The following is a 26,512-nucleotide window of genomic DNA, read 5'->3' as shown; positions in this document are numbered from 1 at the left end:
CTGGATATTAACCCTTTATCTGATATGTCATTTGCAACTATCTTTTCCCATTCCGTTGGTTGCCTATTAATTTTCTGGGTTGTTTCCTTGGCTGTGCAGAAGCTTTTAATCTTGATGAGGTCCCAACCATTTATTTTTGCTCTTGATTCCCTTGCTTTTGGGGATGTGTCAAGTAAGAAGTTGCTGCGGTGGAGGTCAAGGAGGTTGTTTCCTGCTCTCTCCTCTAGGGTGTTGATAGTTTCCTGTCTCACGTTCAGGTCCTTTATCCATTTTGAGTTTATTTTTGTGCATGGTGTGAGAAAATGATCTAGTTTCATTCTTCTGCATGTTGCTGTCCAGTTCTCCCAACACCATCCGTTAAAAAGGCTGTCTTTTTTCCATTGGATATTCTTTCCTGCTTTGTCAAAGATCAGTTGGCTGTATACTTTTGGTGGTTAATGTAATTTTAAACAAACTCCCATACTCATTTTTGACCCACTATCGAGGCTGGAACAAGTTCTGGAATCACATATAAGAAATAAAAGCAATGCATATATTCTCAGCAAAAAAAAATATTTCTTTCCAAATCTATTTTTTTTAATTAATTAATTTATTTCTAGGAGAGAGAGAGAGAGAGAGAGACAGCGTGAGAAGGGGAGGGTCAGAGAGAGGGAGTCACAGACTGAAACAGGCTCCAGGCTCTGAGCTGGCAGTCAGCACAGAGCCCGACGCGGGGCTCGAACCCACGAATCGCGAGATCATGACCTAAGCGAAAGTCAGACGCTTAACCGACTAAGCCACCCAGGCGCCCCAATTTCCAAATCTATTCTTATCTGCTAAAGACCTCAAGCTTATCCAAAAATCTAAAACAATCAATGCCTAGCGATTCCGGAAATGGTTGGTGTACTTGTGGGAAAGTAGAAAGGGATCCACTGGCTGCAAAATTCGGCCCCCTCTCTAGTTCTCGCTCTAGACTGCACAGGAAAATTGTACCAATCACTTGCTCAAGAATCTAGAATGGCTCCCACAGTCTACCTTGAGGCTGGCAAACAGGTTTCATCTCTTTAACTGGTGGTAACCACTGGAAGCATTGCATTGAGGAGCCTGAGGCCACAACAGGCTCAGAAGACAGTGCCGTGACTGACGGGCAATGGTGCTATGGGTACGAGAGATGGGCAAGGGGGAGGCAGAAGTGCCAGAACATCAAGCTCAAACCACTCACTCTGCATACATTTATACCATGCATAAACTGTCCCCTCAGTATCCATCTGCCTTCCACCATTCCCCAGGCTAACAATCAGATAGGGATTCTTCATGATCTCTCCCCTATTAACACGTGCCAAACTCCCTCCCACCTCCAGGCCTCTGGCCAGTATCTTCCCTTCCTGGAATTTCCTCCTCCTTGACTGATCCTTACCAGTGCAGCATGTAGCACACTTCATCTGTAAGCCTTTTCAAATCACCAGAGGACTACAGACTCTCCTTTTCTTGAATTATGTTGTCTGTTCTGCACCATAATATTTGGAGCTTTATTAAATGTAGTCTCATACTGCTTGTTAGATATTTTCCTCCTAATGAGACTCTTGGCTTTCCAAAGAGAAATCAATAAGATAAATCAGTAAGATAAATATTTTCTTCTCCTTTTGTGTACTTCCCATAGAACTTTGCCGCACACAAAAAGAACTACCAAAAATTATTTGTTGATCAAATGATTAAAAACTGATAGGACAAATTTCTTTCCTCCTAACACACCCAAGTTTCACTTCTATTCCAGATGTTCTTTTCTTGGAGCACAACCTCTTCACTTCAGGAAGCCTCTTGACTCACTGGGAGCTTCTCCACCAATCTCTCTGTGTTGCTCTTAGAGATACCAGAGCTTACAGACTACGGTTCTGAGAGGGGAAAGAGGACACACAGTCCTTGATTATCTCCTGGTAGGAGCCTCAGGCAGGGGGTCTAGTGGCTGAAGAGCCATCTCCAGTTCTTTAAGAGCCCACCACCCTGAACAGAAGGTCTCTTCCAATCTCCAACCCCTTGTTTCCATCATCACTTCGGTTGGGTAACTTCCTACTGCTACCATTTGCAAAATAAAACATATTAAGCCTAAGGGGTCTTCTGTCAACACTTCTCCATGACCCCTCCCTCACCCTTTCTGATTTGTTCACAGCCCCAACATACTAGTGCAGTGTGGGATTCCAAGGTAAACCCAGTGGGAGGCCCCTGAGGTTGAAGAACAGGTCAAATTAGAATCCATTAGAAGAGACCAAATATCCAAATGGTCAAGAAAGGAAAGGAGAGATCTAAATATGGGGAGGTCCAAGGGGATTCATATACAAGGTCCTGAGTTCAAAATCAGGAAAAGAAGATCAAGCAAAAGAAACAGGCCTGGAAGCTACTACAAGGTAGGGCTAGGTGGAAGTAATTTTTCCCAAGAAAGTACTTATTATGATGGTTACAGGTCAAGGTTTGGCTGTAAAGCTTACAGGGATATGTGAAGGGAGTAATTCTAGCTTAGGAGTCGAATAGGATACATTCTTCTTCCTCTGACACCTGAAGGATCTTGCCCCCATTGCCAACTAGGCAGATGGTTCGGTTCCTGAGATACCTACAGCCTTTCTTGTGAAAGTGCCATAGCCAGGTGACCCTAATTCTTTGCCCAAGCTAAAGTCAACCAACTACAGGCTGGATATGAAGAAGCTTGACCATCCAGGAGATGGCTGGGTACAAGGTGCTGACCTAAGCAAGAGCCCAATATCAATTAGATGGAGACAAACCCAATTATATCTTTTCTTCTGGTGACTCCCAGTGTGAGATGCAAAAGAGAGGGGACCAGAGAACTGGCTGTGCTTCTAAAGAGATGACAGGATGATGAGTCAGGGGTGCTGGATCCTAAAGGGTGAAGAGCCACTGTTTCCATTCTCCCCGAGGTCTGGAGGGTGAGAGAGAGGCCCAGGCAGGTGTGGTCCATACAGGATGGACATGTGCCCAGCTAGGTTCTAGGACTTCCTCGTTCTCCCTGTCATCAATGCTATCACCTAAGACAATGCTTTTCCAAGGATGGCCCTGTACCACTTGTAAAAGAACCACTTTACGAAATGCATATATCCCCAGCCTTTTGATTACTGAATCAGCATCTCAGGAGCTGAACTCTAGAATCTGAATTTTTAACAAGTGCACTGCGTGATTCTTATGTTTCTGGAACTTTTAAAACTACCGAAGCGAGGTGACCTATTTCTCTTTTTCCTTTCAAGACTTGTCTGCTCCAATTTTCTGCCAGGCCCAGGACAGGGCCATGCAGTCTCTTGGGGGCTCCCCAGACTTCCTGAGAAGGTTTCTTTTCTAGCTAGACCCCAGGCCAAATCTGCCTTCCTTAGAGCCACCTGGAATTAGCCCCGTGCCATTACTTGTTCAGAAGCCCAGTGACCCACCACCACTTGACATTCATGTTAGCATCTCCTGCCATCCATGTGAGGCAAACTGCACAGCTTATTCTCTCTGCTGTGAGCTGCCCCTGTCCTTCTAAGTCCATGGCTCTCTCAGCTGTACAATCAATTCAGCTGAGGTTCTCTTATTTTATTGCAATTCTGTATTTTCTTACAATTCTGTATTTCCCCAGAGTGTCCCCAACTTTGTAATCCCTACCTCAGCATGACCACATGGCAGGGGCCAGGGGGTAAGGAGATGGGGCCTTGTTTCTTGGGCCCCATCAGGAACATATGTATACTCTCCTGTCTAGGAAGCTGTGATCAGAGCTTTTCTCCAAGGCACATGTTCACTGCAGGAAAGAACAGTGACAACCAGGACCTACTACATGCTGTGTCTCCCAGGACATCATAACACACTATGGCCAATTTCAGTTTGCCTCCATGCCTCAAAGAGGATGCATATGACTCCAATGTCACAGTAACTTGAGCACAATGACATTTTGTCTAGAATTCATCAAGATATGCAGGAAAATCTCACAAAGATCAGGAACCTAAATAAAACAAGCTAGAAGTCCTGAATTCACTTGACCAGAGGCTTTCGAAAGCCTTTCACTCTGGGTAGTGTGGTCAGACCTTTATATCGTCTTCTGGAACACAAAAGAATACAAAACACAGTGACTGCATGGTTGGGCACCTCCTCCGGGAAGCACTGCTGTACACAAACGTCTCAAGTGGGCTGAGTCAAATTCACAGAGTTAATTCCATTTAAATTCTGCTACAGTCTCAAAATATGCCAGGCGCACCTCTTCTTCTGGACTGACAAGCTTACACAACCGAATTCTGTTAGAGGACACTGGCTTCCTCTATATACACGCTTATACATGCGTGTCAAATTTAGGCACTGTGTCTCTCCAATCCCCCAGTGAGAAATAAAATAGAGCCTTCTGGCAATTACAGAAAAGCAAAGTGTATTAGGATTAGAGTGAAAGAAGGTCAAGCTCTAAATAAGGTCTGGAGTATAGAGGATTGGCAAACTCCCCAGAAAAATCATACCAGCAGGCACAATCTGTAGCAGCCAGACGGGCTGACCAAGAACTTGATTCCACTGCCATGGAAGGTGTCAACAGCAGATGCCCATTAGGCCCTATCATTTACCAGACTATTCTTATCCAGTGGGAGGCAGTTTATACTCTGGGCAAGGACTTCCCTACTTTCCGAAATGGGAGTTTTCATATAGTTATTCTGTTTTTCTTTTGCACATCGGGTATGTTGGGATGGTTAAATTCATCATTCGGCCCAGTGTGCTTATAAAACTTCAGTCCATCATATATTGTATTATATCATAATCAATCATATATAATTAATATAATATAATATAATATAATATAATATAATATGTAATATATATGTGATATGTTATATGCATATATGGTATGCATATATGGTATATGTACATATATATCTACATATATACCACTGCTCCAACACTTACTCATTATTTCTATCTAAATCAACCTTTTGTTCAATAATTTTTTGATGTAATTGTAGATTCACCTGCAGTTATAAGAAATAGACTCCTTGTATACTTTGTCCAGGTTCAAATTGTAACATTTTGCAAAACTGTAGTATAATATCACAAATAGGATAGTGATATTGATATACTCTGTCTTACTCAGATTTTCCCAGTTTTACTAGTACTCATTTGTGTGTGTGTGTGTGTGTGTGTGTGTGTGTGTTAAGCTCTACATTTAAAAAAAAATTTATGATTACTTATTTTTGAGAGAGACAGACAGAGTGCGAGCAGGGGAGGAGCAGAGAGAGAGGGAGACACAGAATCTGAAGCAGGCTCCAGGCTCCGAGCTGTCAGCACAGAGCCCGACACAGGGGTCAAACCCAGGCTTAACCAACTGAACCACCCAAGCACCCTATAAGCTCTATACAATTTTAACCGCTGTGTAGGTTCGTGTGTCCACCACTGCAGAGGAGACACCAAATGGTTCCAACATCACAAGGATCCCTCGTGTTGCCTTTTTACAGCCACACTCACTTTCCTCCCCATCCCCTGCCCACCATATCACCCCTAGCCATGACCCTTGGCAACCACTAATATGTCTTCTTCTTCTTTTTTTTTAAGTTTACTAAATCATTTTGAGGAAGAGGTAGCACAAGTGGGGGAGCAGCAGAGAGAAAGGGAGAGAGAGAGAATCCCAGGAGGCTACACACTGTCCGTGCAGAGCTCCAGGCGCAGCTAGAACTCACAAAACTGCAAGATCATGACCGGAGCCGAAACCAAAGTCAGATGCTTAACTGACTGAGTCACCCAGGCACCCCTGCTAACATGTCCCCTACTTCTAAAATGTTTTCATCTCAAAATCTTATATAAATGAAATATTACACTACAAAATCTCTGAGATCAGCTTTATTCACTCAGCAAAATCTCTCTGGAGGCTCATCCAGGTTGCCTGTACCTTTTAACTGCTGCATACAATTCCATGATATGGAAGCACCACATTGTGCTGAGTCATTCACCTTTCAAAGAATATCTGGGCTAATTCCAGTTTTGGGCCTATATATATATATTTTTTTAATTTTTTTTTTGAAGCTTCAATGAATATTCATGTGTAGGCTTTGTGTGAATGTAAGTTTTCATTTTTCTGGAATAAGTGCCCAAAGTATGATTGCTGTGCATATGTAATTGCATATTTAGTTTTAAAAGAAACTGCCAAACTGTTTTTCCAGAATGTACCATTTTACATGCACACCAGCAACATACGAGCGCTCCAGTGTTTCCACGTCCTTGCCAGCAATATGTGTTATCACTCTTTTATTTTGCCAATTCCGACAGGTCTGCTAATGATGCTGAGCACCTTTTCATGCCCATGCTTACCATCTTGATATTTTCTCAGGTGAAATGTACTCTACCCATTTTCAAATTCATTTTTTTTTAATTGTTAAGTTTAAGCATGGAATGCCTTGGGCTTATACCAATGGGTTAACAAGGCATAAAGAATTAGAAAGCCATAGGATGAACCACCCAAGTTTGGGTAAAACAAGATTAGGTAAATGGGGCAAATGGCCCCCAGTATAGGACAAATGGGGTGAAGGAACCTCAGTATAGGACAGAGGCATAGGACAATAGCAGAAAGCTGCTTTCACAGGAAGGAAGGACCGAGTTAGGTAAACAGGAAAATAGGGCTATAGACCGCAGCAGGGCAAAGTTGCCTAAAGTGGAGCTAATTAGCAAAAGATGCCTTGCTGACCCTGAGGTAGCATGCTCTGTCTTTCTTGTCCCCTAGGCCAGTTTAGGTAAACAGAAGTGGGGCCTCATATTTGCTGTAAACAACCTTACTCAGCACCAAAATCTTGTCTTGTATTGACCCAAACCCCTAACACCGCATATCTCCAAAACCCCCTTCTCCCCATGCCCATGAGTTAATGTTTATGGTTTCATTGTCTCTCTGTGCATGCCTATCATGCTTGTAAGCCTTCTGATCCTAATAAAGATGGAGCAAGGACTCTTACTCAGGGCTCATCTCCCCCCCCCCCCTCCCCCCGGGACATTAGCCTCTCTCACATTTTTAATCCTGAGTCCCACTCTCTTGCTGGAGAAGAGAGAACTCGAGACCCAGAGTCTACGACATTTAATTCCTAATCCTTTGTCAGATATACAGTTTGCAGATAATTTTTCCCAGTCTGCAGCTTGCTTTCATCCTCTTCACGTGAGCTTTCATGAAATAAATGTTTTAATTTTGATGAGGTCCAATTTACCAAGTTTTCCTTATATGGAGGGAACTTTTGCTGTCAAGTCTCACAACTTTTTACTGAGTGACAGATCCTCAAGACTTTCTCTTAGGAATTTTTCCAAAATTTTTCTAGTTTTACTTTCTACATGAAACTGTAGGATTCATTTCAGAGTAATTAGTACATATGGTGTGAGGTTGGCTTGCAGCTTCCCCTCCACTATGGATATCCAGTTACTCTAGCACCATTTATTGAAAAGGCTATCCTTCCTCCACTGAATTACTTTTGCATCTTTGTCAACAATCAGTTGAGCATATTTGCACGGATTTATTGCTGGGCTCTCTATTCTGTTTCATTGATCTGTTTGTACATCCTCTGCCAACAGCATACTGTCTTGATTACTGTAGGTATACAGTAAGCCTTAATAGAGAAGAGTGATTTCTTCTACTATATTGTTCTTTGTCAATATCATTTTAGCTTTTCTAATGCCTGTGACCTTCCATATAAATTCTAGGATAAACTGGTTTATGTTTACAAAAAAGACCCTTGTTAAAATCTTCATAGGGACGCCACTGAACCTATAGATTGATCAATTTACGGAGAACTGACATCTATACTATATTGAGACTTCCAACTCATGAACACAGTATGTCTCTCCATTTATTCAAGACTTGTTTGGTTTCTTTCATAAGCATTTTATAATATGCAGCATATAGGTCCCATACATGTTTCATTAAGTAGATATCTAAGTATTTCATTTTCTTTGCACCAACTGTAAAGAGTTTGTGTGGTTTCTAAAATTTTTTAATGTTTAATTATTTTTGGGAGACAGATAGACAGAGTACAAGCAGGGAAGGGGCAGAGAGAGAGGGAGACACAGAATCTGAAGCAGGCTCTAAGGTCCAAGCTGTTAGCACAGAGCCCGATGCAGGGCTTTGAACCCACGAAGCATGGGATCATAACCTGGGCCAAAGTTGGACGCTTAAGTGACTGAGCCACCCAGGAGCCCCAAGTCTATGTCTTTAACTTTAGTTTCTGCATATTCATTTTAGATACAGAAATATAATTGATTTTTTGGTATATTTTGTATACCCTGAAACTTTGTTGAACCAGTTATTAGTTTTAAGAATTTTTTTGGGTATATCCCTTTGGAGTTTCCATGTAGACAATCATGTTATGTACATAAATCAATTTTTTTAAACACTTTATAAAACAATTTATATCACTCTCACAAATGGAACACTAGCATCACTTGTCATAAAAATGTAATTCTAAAAAATAAATACAATAAAGACAAAATGTAATTAAATTCCAGCTAAATACAGTTGTCTGCAGAGGCCTTCAACCTTAAGCCTGCATGCTTGCTCTCTCTCTCTCTAAGAGGGAATAGCAAATATAAAAATAGGTGTTGAAAACTTGTTAGCCTCAATCTCACAAGGAACATTCTCTAGGATAGACCATACACCAAGCCATACAATAATCCTCAATACATTTAAAATAATTCAGGGGCGCCTTGGGTGGCTCAGGCGGTTAAGCATCTGACTTCAACTCAGGTCATGATCTCTTGGTTCGTGGGTTCGAGCCCCGCATCGGGCTCTGTACTGACAAGCCAGCTCAGAGCCTGGAGCCTGTTTCAGATTCTGTGTCTCCCTCTCTCTCTGACCCTCCCCTGTTCATGCTGTCTCTCTCTCACACAGAAATAAATAAAAACTTTTAAAAAATTAAAAAATAAAATAATTCAAATCATACAAAGTATGTTTTCAAATTACAATGGAATTAAATTAGAAACCATCAACAGAAATTTGGAAAATTAGGGTGCTTGGGTGGCTCGATCAGTTAAGTGTCCTACTCTTGGTTTCAGCTCAGATCATGATCTCACGGCTCGTGAGTTCAAGCTTGTGTCTGTGCTATTAGCACACAGCCTGTTTGGAATTCTCTCTCTCCCTCTCTCTCAATCTCTGTACCTCTCCAGCTCATGTACATATACTCTCTCTCTCAAAATAAGTAGATAAACTTAAAAAAAAAAGAAAGAAAGTTGGGAAATTCACAAATATGTGGAAATTAAACACTACACTACCAAATATAAATGGGCCTGAGAATAAATTAGAAAATGCTTTGAACTGAATGAAAACAAAAATAGAACTTAACAAAACTTATGGGATGCAGCTAAGGCAGTGCTCAGAGGGCAATTCATAGCTGAAAAAATGCCAAAATTAGAAAGGAAGATCTCAAATAAATATGCTAACTTGTACTTTGAAAAACCAGAAGAAAAAGGAGCAAAGTAAACCCAAAGCAAACAGAAGGAAGGAAATAATGAATAGAGGGAAAATAAATGAAACAGAAGAACAATGGAAAGAAGTCAATGAAACTAAATGCTTTTCTTTGAAAAGATCAACAAAACTGACAAACTTTTAGCTGACTGAGCAGGAAATAACGCTAAAATTTCTAAAATCAGGAATGGAAGAGTAGACATTACTACTGACTTCCAGAAATGAAAGGGGTTATAAGGGAACACTGCACTACATAAACAAAAGAGATAACATAAATAAAATGGATAAATTCCTAAAAATACACAAACTACTCTAACTCAAGATATAACAGAAAACCTGAGTATACCTACAGCAAGTAAAGAAATTGGATTGGTAATTAAAATCTTTCCACAAAGAAAAGCCTGAGGCCAGATGGCTTCACTGGTGATTTAATCAAACACTTAAGAATTAACATCAGGGGCGCCTGGGTGGCTTAGTCGGTTAAGCGTCCGACTTTCGCTTGGGTCATGATCTCGCGGTTCGTGTGTTCGAGCCCCGCGTCGGGCTCTGTGCTGACTGCCAGCTCGGAGCCTGGAGCCTGTTTCAGAGTCTGTGTCTCCCTCTCTCTCTGACCCTCCCCTGCTCACGCCATCTCTCTCTCTCTCCTAGAAATAAATAAAAATATTTAAAAAAAAAAAAAAAGAATTAACATCAATCTTTCACAAACTCTTCTAGAAAATAGAAAAGAAAAGAACACTTTTCAACTCATTCTACAAATACTACTGCCTTGATATATCAACATCAAACAGAGACTTCACAAAAAACATGAAAACTACAAATATTCTCATGAATACAGACACAAAAATCCTCAACCAAATAAGAGCAAACTGAACCCAGCAGCATATAAAAAGGATTGTGTGTCATGGCTAAGTGGAATTCGTCTCAGGAGTGCAGGAGGTTTAATATTCAAAAATCAATTAATGTAATACATTATATTAACAGAATAAAGGACAAAAACCACATGATCACCTGAGAAGATGCAGAAAAAGCATTTCACAAAAATCCAACATTCATTCATAAGAAAAAAAGCCCCAACAAACTAAGAATAAAAGGGAATTTCCCCACGTTGATAAAGAGGATCTACATAATCCTTACCACCAACATCATACTTAATAAGAACAACTAAATGCTTTGCCCCTAAGATCAGGAAGAAGACAATAATGTCCACTCTCACCATTTCTATTCAAATTGTATTGAGGGTCTAGACAGGATAATTGACAAGAAAAAGAAATAAAAGGCATCTAGATTGGAAAAGAATAAGTAAACTGTATTCACAGACAACATAATCTTGTATACAAAACAATGAACATACCATAAACAAAATTAACAAAACAATCCTATTCACAATAGCATCAAGAACAATGAAACACTTAGGAACAAGTATAAGACAGGAAATGCAAAACTTGTACACTGGCAACTATGAGATATAGGTAAAAGAGATTAAAGAAGACCTTAAATAAAATGGAAAGGTATCTCATATTCACAGATCAGGAAACTTAATATTATTAAGATGCCAATAATCCCCACATGGTTCTAAAGATTCAACATGTTCTCTATTAAAATCCCAGTTGCTTTTTCACAGAAATTGAGAAAAGAATCATTTTCACATGGAAATGGGAAAGATCTAGAATAGTCACAAAAGTCAAACCATCTTGAAAGGAGAAAAACTAAACTGGAGGATTTATAAATATTTCAAACTTACAAAACGACAGCAATCAAAATCACACAGCATTAGCATAAGGTATAGATCAACTGAATTGAATCAAGAGCCCAAAATAAGATTTTGCATTATCATCATCTAATTTTTGACAAAAGTGCCAAAAATAACTCAATGGGAAAAAACTTGTCTTTTTAACAAACAGTGCTGGGAATTAGGTATCCACCCAAAGATTAAGTTGGACCTCCACCCCATAACACACACAATAATCAACTCAAAATAGATAATAGGTATAAATACAAGCTCTAAAATTATAAAATTCTTAAAAGAAAGCATAAGAAAAAAAAGAAGAAAGCATAGGAGTAAATCTTTGTGATCTTAATTAATCAATCACTTGAGCATAAGAGATAAAAGGGAAAAAATCATACATTGGATATTAAAATTTTGTACCTCAAGAGACACAATAAAGATTGTAAAGATAACTCACAAAAAGGAAAAATATATTTGCAAATCATGTATCTGATAAGGGACTTGTATTCAGAATACATAAAGAACTCACATAATTCAATATCAAAATAAAAAACTCAATTAAAAATTGGGCAGAGGATTTGAAGAGAGATGTCTCCAAAGAGGATATATAAATGGTCAATAAGCATATGAGAAGATGTTTAACATCATTAGTGTGTAGGAAAATACAAACCCCATTGTCACAACTTCACACTCACTAGGATGGCAATAACGCAAAGGATAGGTAAAAACAGTGCTGGCTGAGAATGTGGAGAAATGGAAACCTCATACATTGTCCGTAGGCATGTAAAACGGTGCAGCCACTGTAGAAAACCGTTTGGCAGTTCTTCAAATTGTTAAACACAAAGTTTCCATATGACCCAGAAATATCACTCCTCCAAGTATACCCAAGAGAAATGAAAACATATGTCCACACAGAATCTCTCCATGATGTTTCCAGCAGCACTTTTTAAAGTAGCAAATGGAGCGCCTGGGTGGCTCAGTTACTTGAGCAACCTACTCTTGATTTCCACTAGGGTCATAATCTCACGGTTTGTGGGATCGAGCCCTCTGGGTCCGGTTCTGCGCTGATAGTGTGGAGCCTGCTTGGGATTCTCCCTGTCTCTCTGCCTCTCCCCTGCTTGTGCCTGCTCTCTCACTCTCTATCTCAAAATAAAGTAAATAAATAAATAAATGAAGTAGCCAAAAAGTGAAAACAACCTAAATTTCAAGTTTCATTCAACTAGTGGATGAAAAAGTAAAATATGTACACCCACACAATGAAATATTATTCAGCCATAAAAATGAATGAAGTGCTAGTGCATGGTACAACACGGATGAATTTCAAAACCATTATGCAAAGTGAAGGGAGCCAGTCACAAAAGACCACATACATGCATGATTCAATTTATAATACAAAATGTCCAGAAAAAGCAAATTTATAAAGACAAGAAAGTACATTAGTGGTTGCCAGGGGCTGGAAAGAGCTGGATCTTGGGAGTGACTGTAAATTGGCATGTTCTTTGTATGGTGATGGAAATGTTCTAAAATTAGATGTGATGATGACTGTACAACCCTATAATTATACAAAAATTTATTGACCTGTACACTAAGAAACAGGTGGATTTTATGGTTTCTAAATTAGTCCAAGGAAATATACTTATAAATAAATTAAACTTTTAAATTATATATTAATAAATATTTAAAAATTAAAAATTTATTAGCATCAATCTAGTTTTCCTCTGTGGCTTAATCCAATGAGTTTTTCTCATTGAAAGTTTGAAAGAGAATTGCAAGGGGAGTCATGTCCTTGCTGCACGATTCCAGTAACAAGTAGCATTTAAGATAACTTTGCGTGTAAAAAAGGTATAATATACTCCACACTTTAAATCACAACTGCAGGATCTTGAAAGTCACTTTCTGACTTCACTGAGGCCAAACTGGAGGAGAAAGGGCCAAACTATCCAGAAACCGGAACTAGTAGGACAGCAGCCCTATGATGTCACCACTGGATGTAGTCTCTGGACGGTCTCCCACTAGGGATGGAAGAGCTATTAGTGAATTCACAGTTGAAAGTGAGATGGATGGATTCTGTTGGGTGGGACATTTTGAAAATCATATATATATATGTATATATAGGCTGAATACAAAGAGAATGCCTGCTAAGGAGAATACTGTATCAGTGCATTTTAAAAAGGTAAATTCCTTTCAAAAGGAATGTAAGGTATGTCTTCAGGTCTAAGTAGCCAAGCCAACATGTCACAGATTTATTTTTCTGGCCAGGCTGTACTTTTCTAGGAGCTGCCCCTCTTCAAGACCACCTACCTCCCTACTCTCGTGGTTATGGTGGGAAAAATCATCTTGTACCTCCCAAATCCCCTCTTGGCCACAAACGCCTTGTCATGATATGGGGAGATCTTCCATGTTAAGTTAAACTAGAAACAGAGAGAGTGCCAGAGACTAAATACAGAGGATATCAAATGCCAAAGCCAAAGGCAGCCTTGCTTTTTTACCATGTGGATACCAGCACCTTCCAATAAGTTCCCCTTTTTCGGAAAATAATTTCAGGTGGGACTCAGTTCCATGTCACCGGGAATCCTAATGAATTCCAGTCAACTTGAAATAACTGTCTGCTTAACTTCCAGTCCATCAGTTCTGCCACAATATACAAAGCTTGGTACCATTACAGGTCACTTTTGCTGTAATTCAGTGGTGACAGATGACAGCACCTTCCCTAGCAAATATGGTTTCTACCCACCCACCCACCCCCCTTCTGATGACAAAAGTTAGCGATTCTGTTGCAATTCTAGACAAACAAGCTGTTTTAGGGTCACAGTAAAGAATGGAGAGATCTGAACTAAGTCTGGGCAGTTTAGACATTTGTCCATTCCTCAGAAAAACAAATGATTAAGTGGTGTTTATGGCTGTTATTATAAACCAACCTGATGCAATGTGATACAAAGCGTCTGAAACCCCAAAGAAACAGAACAATTTATCAATGGCCATGTTAAGAGCTTTTACTAGATCTATTTCCATTCTTTATCAAACATTGGGTTAATTGCACTTGGATTAGGAAAACCTGAGGCATGATGGTGTTGTCTTTATGAAGATCAACATCTGAACTGCTGCGTTCAATTAACCAGGGGAATAGAGATGTCACAAATTGGTTATTCCTTTTTTTCTTTTAAAGTAGGCTTCACGCCCAATGTGGAGCTCAATGTGGGGCTTGAACTCATGACCACGAGATCAAGACTTAAGCTGACGTCAGGAGTAGGATGCTTAATTGACTGAGCCACCCAGGCGCCCCTCACTATTCCTTTTTAATTTAAAAAAAAATATTTTTAACATGTATTCATTTTTTTGAGATACAGAGAGTGAGCAGGGGAGGGGCAGAGAGAGAGATGGAGACACAGAATCTGAAGCAGGCTCCAGGCTCCACGCTATCAGCACAGAGCCCAATGCACGGCTCAAACCCATGAACCATGAGATCATGACATAAGCCGAAGTCAGACGCTTAACCGACTGAGCCACCCAGGCGCCCCATCACTATTCCTTTTTATAGCATTTTTATCTAGTAAAAATAGCTAGCTTATCAGGCTCCATAGGGCTATCATCAAATCTCTAGTCCTACAGACTGGGTCCCTGCAAATTTCATTTCAGGTAAAAAAAGGTCAACAATTCAGTGTCTCTGAGGGAAACTAAAGTATTTATATATGATACATCATCTTCAGATCCTAGGACAAACAAGATTATATAGACCCAACTACACCCTTAAGTTAAAGTTAGAACTAAAACAAACGGGGATGCTATTGGAAATGTTAAGAATACTAATTCTCTGTACCATGTAAGGGCACCTGGGTGGCTCAGTCAGTTAAGTGTCAGACTTCAACTCAGGTCGTGATCTCACGTTTCATGAGTTTGAGCCCTGTGTAAGGCTCTGTGCTGACAGCTCAGAGCCTGGAGCCTGCTTCAGATTCTGTGTCTCTCTCTCGCTGCCCCTCTCCCGCTCATGCTCTGTCTCTCTCTCTCTCTCTCTCTCTCTCTCTCTCTCAAAAATAAACAAACACTCACAAAAAAGAAAATGTTGCTAAGATGGCAATAGTAGTAATAATGACAATAAATAACAGAAAAGGTAACAACAAAAATAATAAAATTGAGCCCAAAGGCCTCTAAAGTCAGAGATGTAACTGTGCTTTGCAGAGATTCAGCTTTAATATCCATTCCTAGGTAATCCATCCAATTTGCACTTCCCTATTATTTTCCCTTAATTCTACTCTGGTTGAATAAATACTACATAGACCATCACAGGTGAATGACCACGAATTAAATTATTTTACTGAGAATAGCCTTAACAACACAGGTATGACAGCTTTTTACATGTAGACATTCAGAGGCGGAGGATTTACCAGAAAAATTGTTAATGCATCTTACCTAATGTCTGAGAGATCACACTTGTTTCCAGCAATAGCCATTACAATGTTTTCTGGACCATGCTCCTTCAGTTCTTTCACCCATTTCTTCAGGGTATGAAATGAATCCTAAACCCAAAGTGTAAATCAATCATTGGAAAGACCCATCAACACAGTATTTCAACCAAGTAGAAATATAAACCCAGCCCAATTTAACAGAGGAAAATACTTTCAGGAAATTCATGTACATTAACATCCCACCCCTGTCCTGGCACAAAACTTATTAGCTACGTTACACTTAAATAAACTGTGGAAGTTTCCTTTTCTAAAATTGAAATTTGATGAAGTTAAAAAAGTCATACTAGTAATTTTCTTCTACAAATAACATCAATTGAAAATTATAGCCTTGACTCAGCATGAAAAGGACTAAGCCATAGGACTAGACATGTTCGTGCTTATTTCAGGAAAGAAAAAGAATACACACACACACACACACACACACACACATGAAAAAGAGAGAGAGAGAGACAAAGAGAGAGACTGAGAATCCTGATTTCCTTTCTGTCCTTCACTCACAACTGTCCTCCAGCAAACCAGCCAAGGTAAACACCACATCTAGGTAGAAGTGGTCAGGAACTCATGGATGGTAACAGTGATGGATCATTAAATCAGTAGTACTGTGAGCTGAGTCAGCACTCCAGGAGTGGAAAAAGAAAGTCAGCAAACCACTGCAGTTACCTGATGGATATCCTAGATCTTCAATGTGATGACTAAAAATATGGTATACTATATATATGTAAATATACTACACATACATAAACATTATCCTTGACATTTTAAGTAGTGTGATTGAAACCCTAACAGAAAATAAGTATTCCATAATCACAAAACATGCGGAACTTAAACAAATAATTTTCCTCTTCTTCAAAAGTTGACATTCTGGAGAGTGGTACTTGGCAGACATGACTTTGCTTCTATGAGCAGACAGCTAATTTGAAAAATGAATGATCATTGTTGTTTACTTAGTTTGGCAGAAAAATTGGAAATGCTTCACTACATACAGGTGAATAAACCCAATAGATGGTATCAATTATCCCTGGCTACCGTATTATAAAATCTCATTCCAGGCTCCCGGTGCGAAAAGCAGTCAAGTCTCTGCTTTGGTCTTTTTAAGACAGAGGATCAACACAAATGGGGTCGTTTTAAAGGGGACATTCTTACCTGTTTGGTAATATCATAGACTATGACAGCTGCAGCGGATCCACGATAGTACATGGGAGCCAGTGAATGAAACTGTTTAAGAACAAGGAAGAGTTTTAGACCAAAGTCAACACATTTCATGCAACTCCAAATTAAAACACAAAATTTTCATTCTACATTATCCCTATTAAGATCCCTGAATTCCCCTTAGAATTTTCCCAGGGTTGATATTAGGCAACAAATTCTCCTCCTCGACTACACATGTGCTTGTGGCTTATAGACCATGAAATTCACTTTTGGGCAAAGGCCAAAAATACATTTTACTTTAAATGTCACTCTTCTATGAATTTTCTTTTCTCCACTGCTCATCACTTATCTGATATGACTGACCTGGGGGCAATCTCATTAGAATGATAGAGTGGTAAGAAAAAGATGCTTGCCAAGGGGAAGACAAGAAGAGACTGGCACAGATCACAAAACCCTCACTGAGTCTTTAATGAGGAACACTGAGCAAGGATGCTTCCCCAACCTGCTCTCAGCCATCCCTCAAATGAAGTGACACAGATGAGCTCCATTCCAAAGTGTGAGCAAATCAGGTCCCATTGGTCACTAGACTCCTTTATCCCTAAACAGGATGGATAATTATGCTGAGGATATGTACAGAATCTATACATATTTTGAAGGATAGATCTTTGAATACATTTGAAGAATATATCATGGAAAGGTTTTTAAAGCCAGTAAAAAAAAAAAAAAAGCTCAATCAAAAAATGGGCAAGAGATATAAATTGCCAGTAATTAGTTTAAAACACTCAGTTATAGTAAAAGAAATGAAAATAAAAGCAATGAAGAGGCATGTATTAACTTATTAAACACTGAAAAGATGTATTATATCCATAGTTGGTGTGGATTTGGTCCGGGGAGGGGGCCACTCTCATATGCTACATGGGAATATATTTTAAGATTTTATAAAAAGACACTCAATATCACTAGTCATCAGGGAAATGCAAATCGAAATCACAATGAGATATCACACCTGTTACAATGGCTGTTATAAAAGAAAAAAGGCGGGTGGGGGGGGTGCTTGAGTGGCTCAATAGTTTGAGTGTCCATACTGGTTTAGGCTGAGGTCATGATCTCAGGGTCGTGGGATTAAGCCCTGCGTTGGGCTCCATGCTGAGTGTAGAGCTTGCTTAGCATTCTCTCTCTTTTCCTCTGTTCCTCCCCTACTCATGTGTGCACACACTCTCTCTCTTAAAAAAAAAGATAACAAGTGTTAGTGAGGATGCAGAGAAAAGGGAAAAGGGAACCCTGCTGAGGCACTGCTGGGAATGTAAACTGGTGCAGCCACTGTAGAAAACAATGTGCAGGGCCCACCAAAAAAAGACGACTATATGATCCAGCAATTCTCCTTTTGGGTACATACGTAAAGGAAATCTCTTCAATACCTTGAAGAGATCTGCACTCCCATGTTCACTGAAACATTGTTTACAATGGACAAGACATGGAAACAACCTAAGTGTCTACTGACAAATGATTAAAGAAAGCAAATGTGGTGTATGTATATACACAATGGAATATTACCCAGGCTTAAGAAAGGAAATCCTGCCATTTGCCAACAACATGATTGAATCTAAAAGATATTATGCCAAATGAAATAAGCCGAAAGATGCAGAAAGAAAAAAACTCCTTGATCTCACTTATACACCGGATCTAAAAAAGTCAAATATATAGAAGCAGACAGTAGAAGGGTGTTGATTACCAGGAACAGGGAGGGGAGGGAATGGGGAGATGTTGGTGAAAGGTTACAAAGCTGCAGTTACATGGGATGAAGAAGTTGTAGAGATAGAATGCACAGCCTGATGGCTACAACTAATCATATTGTATTGAATCTGGAAATTTGCCAAGAGAGAAAATTTCAGGTGCTATCATCATTTAAAAAAGGGAAAAGGTAACTATGTGAGAAGATACTTACTTACTCTGACTGTAGTAACAATTTCACTATGTATATGTACATCAAACCATCATATTGTACACCTTAAATATATAATTTTTATTTAACAAACAGAGAGATGCTCTCTTTAAAAGCCACTGTTGATAACATATACCAAAAGTTGAAATGTGTATATTGTTTGACCCACCAATTCCACTCATAGGCATGTATACTGGCATGTTCATCACACACACAATGATACTCATCCCTATGTTATACACTGGAGCCAATATTTGAAAACAACCTAATGGTTCATGACACAGAATCCATTAGTGGTATCTGTACGTAACAGAATATTCTGCTACCGTTAAAATGATGGTAAGGGTTTTTATTTGTAGGAAAAGGTTACATACTGTTATGGGGGGGGGGGGCAATCTCCAAACAGCCTATGAAGCATACTATGCTTTAGAATAAAATGGGAGGGGGTGTGTCTATGTTGACAGCTATAACAATGTTTCTCAAAATGTTAGCTGTGGGGTTTCTAGTGATTTGCACATTTTTCTCACAAGAGTCTGTATAGCATAAATGTTTACAATGATTTTGTTAAATAGGTTTTTAAGTTGAAAAGAAAAAGCAACCATTTTTATTGGAGAGTAGGATAAGGCGCAGGAGGGAAGGAGGGATGGACAGCTCCTGACGCTTTTCCAGCAAACAACAAAACCATCTTGCTCATTCATGTTTGTTTCCCACATAATACTTATCACTGAATAAAGACTTGCCCAACTGAAATGATCCTATTTGGAGATTCGAAGCACATCGGTTCCTGAGGGTTCCCTGTTAAGGCACTATAGAAGGCTAGGGCAGCACTCTTCAGAGTGTGGAAGGAAGCAGGTTCTTTCTCAACTCCCCGGCCTTTGTGCAAGCCTCCTCCACAGAAGTAGCTCTGGGGCCTCTGTGGTTTTTAGGAAAGGGAACGGGTTGGATGGAGCTCAGGATGAACCCAGGAGTTCCCAGCTGATGGGCCCTGGCCAGGAGCCAGGAGCCCGTGGAGGACAGTGGGCCATTTACCACGCGTGCCTCTCATATTCAGTGCCCAACACTGTGTGTTGTAATTGTTAGGCATCACTAAATCTATTTTTAATCTGTCCTTTGGCAATCCACTCCACGTGTAGAAAATCAAATCAGGATTCCTGCCCAAAGGGAGGAAAAAGCAATGTATTTCTGAAGCATTCCTGCTTTGCTAAGGGCAAGGAATGCATGTAAAGTGTCCTTTTAGCCCAATTATATAGAATGCACATTTTGTCAATATATCTCCCATAATAAGAAAGGTCCACTTAAATACACCATGTAGGTACAAAATTTGTATCTCAAAAATCAAGATACTTGTGGACTCAAGCACAAAGAGGAGCAAACTGTGGATATCTTCTTAAGACAGAGTTCATTTTCAGCTACAATACTATGAACTGAATCTAAAATGGTGCACTGGTGTGTAGGTCTCATGAATTATTGAATAGATCTTTGTATATAATGCATTACTTGTTCTTTCCTTCCTCCAAATGGAATCATTTTGAAATAAATCTGTTGGTGAAGCCACTTAAATGACTTTATTGCCGGGGACTTGGGGGTTTTAATGAGTTAAAAGTTCAAGTCTCAGTTCCAAAGCCCAATAATGCATTGACCAACGGATAATATTTGTGGAGGACAAACCTATAAATCACTTCTAGCCTACAATGTGTATACTCTTCCCCATACAAATATAAAAACAAAAACACCACAATTGGCTTCAATACTCAACATGACGTAACTCATTTCTGAAGAGTCTGAATTAAGACTGATAAAAACACTCACATAAAAGGTTCTTGCAGAAACAGTTTCCCAATCACAGGAGGTTGATATAATTTTTAAATCTCACCTTGAAACGTTCTTTGAAAATGAGCATGACAGAAGCCAATTCAAAATCCCTTCTTTCCTAATTATCCAACAAAGTACCTAGAATGCCAAATTAAAGTGCTCAGATAACTCTCAAGTGACATTTTAGTTATTTAGAAGAAGCATGGGGAATTATGAAAAGCCAATCTGACTCTCAAAAGACATGGGTGTGTATGTCCTTAGCGTGTGTGACTGTGTGTTTTTTAATTGTCACATGTCTACAGAAGGGAAGGGAACGGTCTTCTTCAAGCTTCTCAGACTTAACTTTTACAGATGCATGCTAACCTTGCCCCCACTTTCAGTAATTGGGAGAAGGATAAAGTGGGCATAATCTTTCTGGAAAACAAGTGGACAATGAACATCAAGAGTCTTGAAAACGTTCATACACTGATTCAACAATTGCACTTCTGAAGGGAATGATCAGAGATGGTCACAAAGTAACCAAAATTCACTCCAGAATCATCAGTAATGCTGAAAAATTGGAAGCCATGTCAATGTCTAATGATCAGGGACCAGAAATGTAAATTTGGCTTAGCCACACAATGGACTAACAGGCATCAGGGAGGCAATGAAATTCACCTTTCTGAAAAATACGAGGTGTCATAAGTGGCAAGATGAAGCAGTCTAGTACTTCCCCAGGGTCTTCTGAAGAACCCTGGGCCCATGAGGTGCTTTATGGAAAAAAAAGCTTTCTTGGCCAACGTTGTAGGTAACGCTCTCCTGGAGGTTTACAAAGTATTATTAGTGTGTGAGAAGCTCTGAAAATTAGTATAGTCCAGAAACCTATTTGTTTTGGTTCTAACTCAGAATTCTCAATTTATTTTTTTTACCTTGAATTTTCAAGTATTATTTTTTAACACCAAGTATGCTCAGAACCCACCTTAAGGGCAAAGTACGAAGAGATCTAGACTCAAAGGGACTCTAGACATCCATGCCTAGCTCTGTTCTGGTTTCTGTATTCTGTAAAATGTGGGTAGCAGTTGGGGGTCGGGTGGCGGTGGTAATAACTAAGAGGTTTCCAGCTCTGTGATGACACTCATGGCCAAGGTAAGACAGACTCTGGAGGAAACCTCTTTCCTTTGCCCTGCTCTTGATTCTCCCAAGTGCTTTACCTACAACACAAATGTCCTTTCTTCCCATCCCACACTGCCCTGTACGTGTGCTCATTCACACACCACTCAGCACACCGTGGAAAGTATTATTCCAGGAAATATCCAAATCCTCCAGACCACCCAGTCCGCTTCAGGCAAAATTCCTTAAATGCAGGTTTGTGGCATCATAAATTCCATAGCAGCAAAACTCGTGCGTGTCAAGAACGAGCAGTAGTGGAAAATACATGAAATTTCCAAACAAGGACAAGTTCCAGCTGGGCTCTGCCTCCCCAGATGAGAATTACACACGCCAGAACGCTCTGGCATCAGGTCCAGGAACTTGTAGGGATTGGTTATGTGTTACAATGTTCAGAGAACACTGTCCCTGGTGAGTGGCTTCACTGCGGCCTGGGAGCCAATGCTGGTCTGTCTCCGGTGCCAGCACACAGACAGAAATTCTCACCATCCCACAGAACCCTGAGGCTATGGTCAGTCAAAGGCAGAAGCCAAAACATATCCCGTGGCTCATTAGGATTCAAACAAAGAGGGAAGTGGTAGCGGAAAATTCTTGACATTCCCAACATTCCCAGCTGGCAAAAGCTGAATGGAAAAACCATCACTGAATGTTCTTTGTGTGCCATTCAGAAGAATGTTTCTAATTTTTACACAGACCCTCTCTCTCCACAGAAAAGCAGAGGCCTATTTAATATGCCCACTCAGATGTCCTAAAACTCATTAGTAGGTAAAGTTGAAAAGAAAAAGGGCTGGGAAACTATATGGCAGACTATTAACAATAGTCATTTCTGAATATTGCCATTAGCAGACCACCACTTGTTTTAATATGTCCAGATTATTTTTTAAAATTTTAACAGGTTACATTACTTTTACAATAAAAAGGGATTTTTTTCCTCCCCTTCTTTCTTCTTTCTTTCAGTTTGCCAATTAAAGTCAAAGAGCATCCTCAGCATTAAGGTATCAAAGTATTGAAGCCCAAGTATCAGGAGGAAGCTAGATTTTAGAGGTAACCTGACCTCCATGTGACTCCTTTTTGACGAGGTATGGTGCAAACCTTCTTTAGTAGAAAATGATACAACCCAAATCCAAACATGGTTCCACAAAAAACGGTGTTGGTGGGGAGGGCATGGATTCCTGTCTTGTAAAAGACAAGTTAATGAACTGGTGTATTCTGATCTTTAGAACAATGTATGAGACAGAAGTCAAGATTCTGAAACGATGCAGAAATACATTTTTTTGCACCGATGTAATACCCAACTGCAGAGAACCTCAGCTCTAATTCCCGTCTGTTGGCAAGCCAATGGAATTTCCTCAAAGTCCAGAACTCTGCCCCACCCTGTCCCTAGGTTATCTGTGTTTCTCATCACACAGAGTCACCATTCATTTGAAGGAAATGCCATGAAGGTTGGTCATGGCTCTCCCTCTCTCTACTCTGCTCAGGTTGCTTTGGTCTCTCCCATCGGTGTGTAGCCCTCCTGTTCACAACAAATACCCCATCTTCGAGAAGTCTCCCTGGAGAATGGGACAGCAAGCAAACATCACCTGGGATTATGCCCAGAGCAGGAGACTGTGCTCTGTGAGCCCCACAGCGGGGCCTAACCAGTGCTCCCCACAGTGGTGCCTGCCCTGCAGCTCTGCCACCAGGGTGCCCACAGGAAAGCCTGCGTTGCTGGGCACCCTTGAGGGGCTTACCGAGTCTATGACAGCACCCTGCTAGAAAGGGTTTGGAATCACACACTTGCAGGTGTGTGGCTTCATTCACCCCCCAAAGCACCAGGCACCCAGGGTTCTGCGCTGTGTTCACTGAGTCCGTCTGAATGCATCTTTCCTGGACTATCTGGAAGTTTCCATTACAGCATTTAGATACTGCAGCGGCCTCCACGCTGGCCACACAGCAGCCAGAGGGATCCTGTTTTTAACTTCTGAGTTATGTTATTTACACATACCATTGAATCTATTTTTAATTTTTTAATTGTGGAAATTTTCAAACATACGCACGAGAGATGGTACAATGAGCTTCCATGCTCTCATCCCCTAGCCTCAAGATCACCCCGAACACATGGCCGCGGGTATGTTTCTACTTCCCTTCCCTCTCCACCCCCGCTGCTAAAATCTTCTGAAGCAAATACCTGACGTCATATTATTTTAACTGTAAAGCAGTTGACTTTTTTCTTCAAAGTCAAACTGTGTCACTTTTCAAAATCCTTCCAATTTACTAAACATAAAACCCAAACTCTGTCCTATGGTATCACTAGGACACTAGGCTGGTCTCTCCCCCAAACCCCCTCTCTAGACACTGGCCTCCTCCCGCTCCCTGAACATGCAGCCACATGGAGCCCACAAGGTTATCTCACATGCCTTCCCCAGCCTGGATCCTCCTCCACTGGACATCCTCACTCCCTCACTTCATTCACCTTTTTCAACAGCCACCTCCTGTGCGACCCTTCCCCAACCCCGTATCTGGGCCATAACAGGGACTCAACAAATATGTAACACTGGAACACATGTGATGGGTCCATAGCCCTGTGAAGGTAAGTTCACTGGATAAGACTGTTCCCATTATACAGATGAGAAAATAGACTCAGAATGGTTACATCAATGGCCCACAGGCACACAGCTGTTCAATGGTGCGACCAGACCTTGAATACAGTCTTCTGACTCCAAATTCTATGCTCTTTCTATTTCTCAGTTGCTTCTCTGCAATGAAACGTTGCTTAAGTTGATATAATGCAGATTATGGGCTTACATGAAACATATTCACTCATTCAACAAGTGTCTATTGAATATGTGGCATATGACAGGACAGCAATGGGGAAACAGGAGTGGGCAGATAGAATTACAGACCCCAAAGATATCCACATCCTAATCCCGATGACCGGTAAATATGTTATGGTACAAAGCAATGGGGCCTTAAGATTGCTAATGGAATTAAGGTTGCTGACCAGCTGGCCTTGAGATGGAAAGACTGTCCTCCATTATACAGTGTCCAATGTCATCCTAAAGGTCCTTACAATTGGCAGAGGAAGGCAAAGAGGGTCAGAGAGCATGGAAGATGTTCTGCTGCTGACCTTGAAGACGGAGGGAGGGGCCACACACCAAGGAATGCAGCAGCCTCTGAAAAAGGCCAGGAACAGATTCTTCCCCAAGCTTCCAGAAAGGTACGCAGCCCTGCCTATGCCTTGGTATTGGCCCAGTGAGACCCTTCTCGACTTCTGACTTTCCGAACCGTGACCAAGTAAACTTGTGCTGTTTTGAGCTACCAAATGGGTGGTAATCTGTTACAGCGGCCATAGTAAACAAACAGAGAAAGTGAAGGAGAAGGGTGGAGTCAGGCCCACCTTCAAAGGGGCTGCTCTGGATTTAAATGTCTCCAAACAGCCAGCTCAGTGTTCTAAGCACACTCCAGCTATTCTGGCTTAGACACATCCTTCTGGCCTTCAGGAGTACCCTCCTTTGTTATTAAATGAAGTCCATGTGCCTAATTTCCTTGTCAAGAATGGCATTCACAGGCTTCACAGACCCTTTGGTTCGTATTTTGACCAGATTGGGGAAATTAGGTGCACAAAAAAAGTAAATAGGGAGGGGAGGGCAGGGAGGAGAAGGTGAGGAGGGAATGAGGGATAGGAAAGAGGAGAAAAACACAACCAGATACAGTGCTTCTTAGATTCGTAATAAGCGCAACCCCAGCCCCGGGACACCTGTCTCCCGCGTGTTGCCTGCAGTCCTGGCCCTCTGACCGGAGGAGCACGGAAACTGGCCTCAGTCCAGGAGGCACAGACAATGCTTCATAATTAGAAGCTATTTAGGGTGCCCCGGACTAAAACACACTCTAGTAAAATGTCGTTGCCCAATCTGTGAAGCAATTTCATCTAGCAGTCTCCGTCCCTCGCAGAACCGGTCCCCACGGAGGGGGCAGGGCGTGCAGCCCTGTAGGCCCAGAGAGGAGGGGGAGACACCCACTGGGGAACAATGAACAACAGTGGGGTTTATTGTGACAGAGAAGAGTGCAGAAGGGGCAAGGGACCGGGGTACTTGCAGGCAGAGGCAGCTCATCCTTGCTTTTTGAGATCAACGTATGTTTGAGCCTCTCCTCGCTGAGCTTCCTGTCTGTCCACTTCCCGCTTCCGGTCCCTCACTTCCGGCTTTCCCATCGCAATCGCTGAGGACAGAAGTACTTGGAGAGTTGCCCTCAGGACTTACTACGTTTATTTTAATATATGGACATACCTTTCCTCTTTCCTTCCCGCCAGTGGCATTCTGTACCCAAATTCCTCATTTCCTAAATGACACCAACACCCCCAAACGGGAACCAGATATGCCAGCAGGGGCGGTTCTCGCGCTGCCCACACCGATGCCCTCAGACGCCCCTCCTCGAATGCCTCAGTCACACTTGCCTTGGGCAGTTTCTGTCACCAACTTTTATTTATTTACTTTGAGAGAGAGAGACAAAGAAACCAAGAGAGCGAGTGGGGGAGGGGCACACAGAGGGAAGAAGAGAATCCCAAGTAGGCTCCACACTATAGTGCAGAGTCCCATGTGGGTCTTAATCCACAAACTGTGAGATCATGACCTGAGCAGAAACCAAGAGGCAGATGCTCAACCACCTCAGCCACCAGGTGCCCCTCTGTCACCAGTTTTTAAATACCACTGGGGGGCGCCTGGGGGGCTTAGTCGCTTAAGCGTCCGACTTTCGCTTAGGTCATGATCTCGCGGTTCGTCGGTTCGAGCCCCGCGTCGGGCTCTGTGCTGACTGCCAGCTCAGAGCCTGGAGCCTGTTTCAGTCTGTGACTCCCTCTCTCTCTGACCCTCCCCTGCTCACGC

General features: G+C 41.1%; 1 protein-coding gene across 2 annotated transcripts in view; it reads right to left on the bottom strand.

Annotated features, from left to right (window-relative positions):
* Nucleotides 1-26,512, bottom strand: part of RAB31 (RAB31, member RAS oncogene family) — a 128,431-nt gene that overhangs the window by 29,326 nt on the left and 72,593 nt on the right. For both annotated transcript variants that reach the window (XM_039219084.1, XM_039219083.1), the window contains exons 4-5: nucleotides 16,748-16,819; nucleotides 15,549-15,655 (exon numbers count right to left, since the gene is read on the bottom strand). In XM_039219084.1, the coding sequence (XP_039075015.1) occupies nucleotides 15,549-15,655; nucleotides 16,748-16,819 (179 nt within the window). The remainder of the gene's footprint in view (nucleotides 1-15,548; nucleotides 15,656-16,747; nucleotides 16,820-26,512) is intronic.

This window comes from Hyaena hyaena, unplaced genomic scaffold (assembly GCF_003009895.1).
Source record: "Hyaena hyaena isolate Hyena2069 unplaced genomic scaffold, ASM300989v1 scaffold_786, whole genome shotgun sequence".
NCBI lineage: Eukaryota > Metazoa > Chordata > Mammalia > Carnivora > Hyaenidae > Hyaena > Hyaena hyaena.
The sequence above is the reverse complement of the archived record's forward strand: the minus strand, read 5'-3'. Positions and strand labels throughout refer to the sequence as shown.